The sequence below is a fragment of the Aplysia californica genome, unplaced genomic scaffold, assembly GCF_000002075.1.
Source record: "Aplysia californica isolate F4 #8 unplaced genomic scaffold, AplCal3.0 scaffold00198, whole genome shotgun sequence".
NCBI lineage: Eukaryota > Metazoa > Mollusca > Gastropoda > Aplysiida > Aplysiidae > Aplysia > Aplysia californica.
The window spans coordinates 1,061,318-1,067,413 of record NW_004797468.1 but is presented as its reverse complement, the minus strand read 5'-3'; the positions used below and the strand labels follow the sequence as shown (position 1 = coordinate 1,067,413).

The window sequence follows — 6,096 nt, the reverse complement described above, 5'->3', positions numbered from 1 at the left end:
TGGTGTGGTGTCGTCAGGTTTCAGAGATAAAATGGCCGCCAAAGATGAGTTATTTCCGAAGCTTGAGAGTCCGTGGAAACTGAAAAATTATATTCTTTGTGTCTTTAATCAAAGTTTTTTAAAAGTAAAAACCACACAGAAATGTGTTCTATAGTGGGCATGAAAGATGTTGAGCCAAAAAACAAAAATTCAATAAAAATTCACAAACCTGCAGAAAAATGCCAGTTTATTCACACTTTGAACGTTGGTTACTTTAACGAGAGCCTGATTTCACCACGCTGCTCACAAATTATCTTCAGCTAAAACTTGGACACTTCGTTCTTGACATTAGGCAGATTTTCATTCTTAAAACAAATTCTCAGGCATGTAAATTATAAACACAAATAAAATATGTTAACCTTTCACCTTAACATTGGCTGATATCAGGCTTGCGAGGCATTAAAAAACTACTTGACTGAATACCTGGGTGGACCATGCAGATTCCTCCTTCAATCCCTCCTCCCTCCCCCCATGATTGAAATGCACCAAGTCCAAGAGGAATCAATTCATTCAAATTTAGTCATATTTTATAAATGATTCTCCTTCCCACTTCCATTATATTGTTACTTAAAGGAAACTAAGAAGTTTTCGTGTTGATAATGGGATTATGTTCCTTTTATATCATTCTATGATTGAAAGTGTACCATCATTTTGTATTCGCTGCTGGGGTGGGAATTGTAGGGTGAAAGATAGAGAAAAATTTGACAGAACCATTAAGAAAGCCTGCAAGATCTGTGGATATGATTTTACTAGAATTTATCAAATGTATAACACCAAAAGTATAAAAAAGATAAAAAGCATTATAAACGACCCATCACACCCCTTTTCCACGCAAATTGTCAGATTACGCAGCGGCAGATATACCTCTAAAAACAAAGAAAGAAAGATATCTAGCATAAGGCTATTGTCAGATTAAGCATCAGTGAGTATTGCTCTTTCAAGTATTAATCAGCGTCCTTCCACCAGCTGAAGCTGAAAAGTAAGGAAAATTCTGCCGGGGTCCGCATAGGCCCCCCAGCAGGGTCCAGGGGGTTCACGGGGCCAACCCCTGGAACAAATTGAAATTTAGTGCTTTTAGAGGGTTAAAAATGGCATTTGGGAGCCTGTTTGATTCTTTGAAGAGATTGCCTAAAACCCACAACATTTGTTCGCCAACGTTTTGTTTTGCTTGATTTCTTTCTCTCCTACATTATATCTTTCCATTGCTGGCAATGTTTAAAAGCAGGAAAACCCGCGATGTAGTCATCGGTGACCTATTTGGTTATAGGCAGCCAATCACATGCCGCCTAGCGATCATGCGCCTCTTGCATGCCGGCACCTCGCGTTTGGAATGCGTGATCTAGTTTCCAGATCTAGTGTTTTATCAATGGATGGGTGGTAATTTTAAGTTGGTACGTAAAATCTACTAAACGCAGAGATCTGAAATTTTACAGTAGCAATAAAGAAGACATGTGGGGCGCGATCAACCCGCAGCTCCGCTTAGTTTTTGAACCGCAGAGCAAATTCGCACAAACACGGCAATATCTCCGGTTCTAGTAATCGTTCGGGATTGTACGTAGTCTAAACAGCCGTATGCACTGCTCACCGTCGAACGCTCCGTATCCCGGACTCTAGCATGGAGATCATCAGGAGAGAATGCGTCGCTGTTTCGGGCTCTTCCTCTCTACAGCTTTTCTGACGCACCGAGCCCCCTCACCGATGTGAGGTCTCCATGTTAGTTCGACTGTTTTCCTCTGCTGCCAACTTTAGGATTCATTCCAGCTTGAGTCCTCTCGCTTCAACCAGATCCAATGACTGGCTTTCTCTGCTGTCTCCTGAAGGGAGTTTGTGAGTTCGTTGCTTTTCTTTGCAGTAAGTCCTGCCACTCTCATCCACTTACGGGCGCTTGTTGCTACAAAACCTCTGCATCCTACCTCTACCGGAAAATGGGTTGCCTTCCATCCTGCCTCCTCACATTGTTCGACGAGTGCCTCGTAACGGTTTTCTTTCCGCTCATGAGCAGCATAGATATTGTCCTCGTGGGGCACCGTGAGCTCTACCAAGTGTACCTCTTTGTCTTTTTCCTCCCATAACACAATGTCTGGCTTTTTCGTAGTTGGAATGGGGAAGAATCTCTTAAAGCCTTTTAAGTCAGCAGCTACTTCCCATGTGCCTCCGCTCTGGTCTTTCATGGCTTCGTTCGCTTTCTTTCTTTTGGCAACCTTGCTTCCTTGCGGAATGAACGCAATCTTGGTGGGTCCATGCTTCTGTATCTTGGGGGCATATTTTCCTTCTTCCACCTGTTGTGTCGCCATTTTCGTGAGCACTTTCAACACCTCGTTGTGCCTCCAGGTGTATCTGTTAAGAGCTAGGTTGCAGTTTGACAAAATATGCTTCATGGTTCCTAGCTTACCGCATCTACACTTGTTGTCCTCCTGTACCTTCCATCTGACAAGGTTCACCGGTGAAGGCAGAACATCATACGTAGACCGGAGAAGAAAGCTCAGCCTTGATGTATTCCACTTCCAGATGTCACTCCACCCGACTTTTCTTTCCACTACATGCTCTTCCCATCTGGTCATTTGTCCTTGCTGGCTACACTGGATGAGATGAATTTCTCGCCTCTCTGCCTCCATCTTTTGCATATGTCTTGTTGCAGCTTTTCTTCTGTCTCGCTGAGACATTTTCCTGAAAGGTCTAAAGTCGCCATTACCTAGCCCTAATCTGTCAGGTTGCGCTGGACCGACAATGTCCCCATGCTCCAATGCAGAGATGATCTCGTTAGCTGCAACTTCTACCTTCCACTTTCTGGCTGTTTTGACATCTGGAGGTTTTCCACTGATCTCCTTACCCCTTGATTCTCTCAACATCAAAACGGTTCTAATCTTGCCTGCTTTGTAGATCTCCACGATTGACGTGAGAGGTAGTTGAAGCGCACCTCTATGTCTGTACAGGGATGACGTGTTCATGGTACGGGGTAGCCCCAGCCACTTCCTGATGTAGCTGTTACACTTTCTTTCGATCATCTCAACTCTTGACAAAGCAACTTCATACATTGTCAGTGGCCACGCCAATCGAGGGTAGAGGGCAAACTGTAGACACCATATCTTGTGCTTTCCTGGAAGCTTTGTCTGGTCAATTGCTTTCAGCCCATTTTCAGCCTGCTTCATGATTTCCACGCCTTGACTCCTATCAGACAGGGTTCCTGAGTACCACCGACCCAAACTTTTCACGGGTTGTTCTTTTACTGTGGGCATTTGCTCCCCTGCAATTGTGAACTTCAGTTGCTTCTGTTTTCCTTTGTTAATAGTCAGGCTTCTAGACTTTTTAGCTTTAAACTTCATCCTGGCCCAGGTGATAAGCTTATCGAGCCGATTCAACACACTTCGCATTGTGTCTCCATCTCTTGTCAGTAGGGTCACATCATCCATAAAGGCTTTCTTTGGTGATCTCACCTTTGCTTCTTCTTCACAGCATTCTGCAGATCTCAGTAGCATCTCCATTACCAGGATGAACCAGATGACCGATATAGAGCAGCCAGCTGCAATCCCAATCTCTAGTCGGTGCCATTCCGTTGTGAAATTTGCGGTTGAGAATCGCATCTGGAAGTTACTATAGTATTCTCTCATAATGTTTTGCACCTCTTGTGGGACGTAGAAAAAATCCATTGCCTTCATCAGCAATTTATGGGGAACAGACCCGTAGGCATTCGCCAGATCCAACCACACTACGTTTAAACTTTCCTTGTTTTTCTTGGCCTCTTGGATTGTGTCCCAAATGGTGAAAGCGTGCTCGATGCAGCCTGGGATCCCTGGTACCCCGGCTTTCTGTACCGTTTCATCCACATAGCCGTTACTTTGCAAATATGCTACAGTCCTCTTTGCAAGTATTCCCATAAAGATCTTGCACGTCACGTTGATGATTGAAATAGGTCTGAACTGTCCTATCTCCTTTGCATTCTGTTCTTTGGGTAGATACACGCCCTCCGCTCTGCACCAATCTTTGACGATTTCTTTGTCTTTCCAAAGGCCTCTTAGCAACTCAAAGAGGGTGTGTCTCAGCGTGTCGCAATACTTGAACACCTTATAAGACACGCCATCTCCTCCAGGTGCACTTTTTGCTCTTGCTTTTTTTACGAACTCATCTACTTCTTTCTCTCTAATTGGTCCCAGGTAATATTTGACGACGGGGGCAGCTGGACGCTTCAGGCCTCTCATATAAGGAAGCGGTTCTTCTCTTCTTGAATCGCTGTGCGTCTGCTTAACATAAGCATCAAGTTCTTCTTTCGTACATTCCAATTTACCACTCCGTGCCTCTGTGAACAGTTTTTTGGCTGCTTCATAAGGATTCTTCAGAAATTGTTCACGTTCCCCTTTTCTCTCTTTTCTCCTGGTACACCTTCTTTCGTGCCTCTGTAGGTCTCTGCTCTTTTTCTTAAGATCTTCAAACAAGATTCTTAGGCCTTCTATCTCTTCTGGTGGTGCGTACTTTTTCTGCTTTTGCAAGTCTCGTTTCTGTTTTCTTAGCTGTGCAAGTACTCTCTGCCTTCTACTCAATCCACTTTTCTTCTCCGTCTTTTTCTTTCCTTCACAAATACCAAACTCTTTTATTGCCGAGTCATAGATAATGGTCGCAAACGCACTCAATATTTCTTTAGCATCCCCTCTGTTAGAACTCTTTTTGACTTCTTTCAATTTCTTCTGGACTTCTTCTTCTAACGTCTTGTATTTTGCCTTCTTGTTAGCAGCAGGCCACAGTATTCTGGGTTTCCGTAACCCTGGTTCCGTTTGCTGTTCCATCTCTTGCTGAGACAGGGTGAAAGGAGAGTCGACTGAAGCACTAATCGCTCCGCTGTGGTTTTCATCCTGGGATGATTTGCTTCGCGTCTTACAATCTGACGATCTGCACTGTCTTCTCTTCTTTAAACAGACTTTTCCCTGGTGCACTCTCAGCCCTCGCCAGGTATCGAACTTTCTGTAGCACTGCTCGCACATAAAGCTGTTCTCTAGATTCTCTTTCTGCATTGTCCTTTTAACGCTTAGGTCATTGTCCATTGAATCCGTCCTTGTGGATCCATCCTCTACTCCCCCCTCTCGGTGGATCCCGGGGCTGTCTTTTCTATTGGTTGACGTAACTTATATTTACAGTGACCTGGGTAGTTAGCCCCTGCCACCGTCGGTCTTTCCCGACGTCCTCGGTCTTTCCCGATGTCCACCCGTCACTCCGGGCACGACTGGCATGTCGTTAGTTTAACCTTTCCTCTGGTTGGTTGCCGAGTTTAATTTATTTTCGTCCAGGAGTTTTCCCGTAACTATACTTAGAAGAGAGTCACTTCTGATTCCGAGCGGCCCAAAAATTACCCCTCGGGTGGAGGTCGATTTCCGGCCAATATAAAAATATGAAGGTGGGGGGGTTCAGGGGGGCATGCCCCCCTGAATTTTATCCTAATTTGATGTTTTGCAGTTAGGGTACATCCCTGCTCTTTGTGTAGCCTAATTCAAATAGTATTTGGTCTTCAAGACTTCTGGATTTCATCTCTGGACTCTGGATGTAAACAAATGGATCGTGGACTTAAACGAACGGAACTACAAGACACAAGATTACCATGATGATGACATCATTGATGTTGTCTACTAGATCTACATCTAGATCTAGAATGGCACGGGAGCTATTCAGAACACGGCGTTGCAAATAGCACGGGAGCTATTCAGAACGCGGCGTTGCAAATAGCGCTTGCCTTTATGCCTTATAATTAGCCTCCTAACTTATAGCAGCCTAGATTCTAGTGTAGTCACTAGGCTCGGCTAGGCCCAGGTTGTTGGAGCCATGGGTAGTCTTTAGAGTTGGTATAAGAAGCGTTATCAATCTAGATATACTTCATACTTTTATAAGGGGGATTCTTTTAAGGCATACTAACCTTCAGGCCTGAACTCAAATTCAAGAAACTCATGGCCGAACTTTCCCTTGTGTCCAACGTAATACCGCAAGTAAAAATCTGTGGAAGCTGCCATTTTGAAATGAAAGCTCAACAATAAACTGAGCAATTATTCTCGTACAAAAAAAATCAAGCCACATAAT

General features: G+C 44.2%; 1 protein-coding gene across 1 annotated transcript in view; it reads right to left on the bottom strand.

Annotated features, from left to right (window-relative positions):
• Nucleotides 1-6,056, bottom strand: part of LOC101862799 (protein mago nashi homolog 2) — a 14,443-nt gene extending 8,387 nt beyond the window's left edge. Inside the window, exon 1 of the mRNA XM_005098969.3 lies at nucleotides 5,936-6,056. Coding sequence (XP_005099026.1) covers nucleotides 5,936-6,029 — 94 coding nt within the window. The 5' untranslated portion in view covers nucleotides 6,030-6,056. The remainder of the gene's footprint in view (nucleotides 1-5,935) is intronic.
• Between the last annotated feature and the right edge of the window lie 40 nt (nucleotides 6,057-6,096).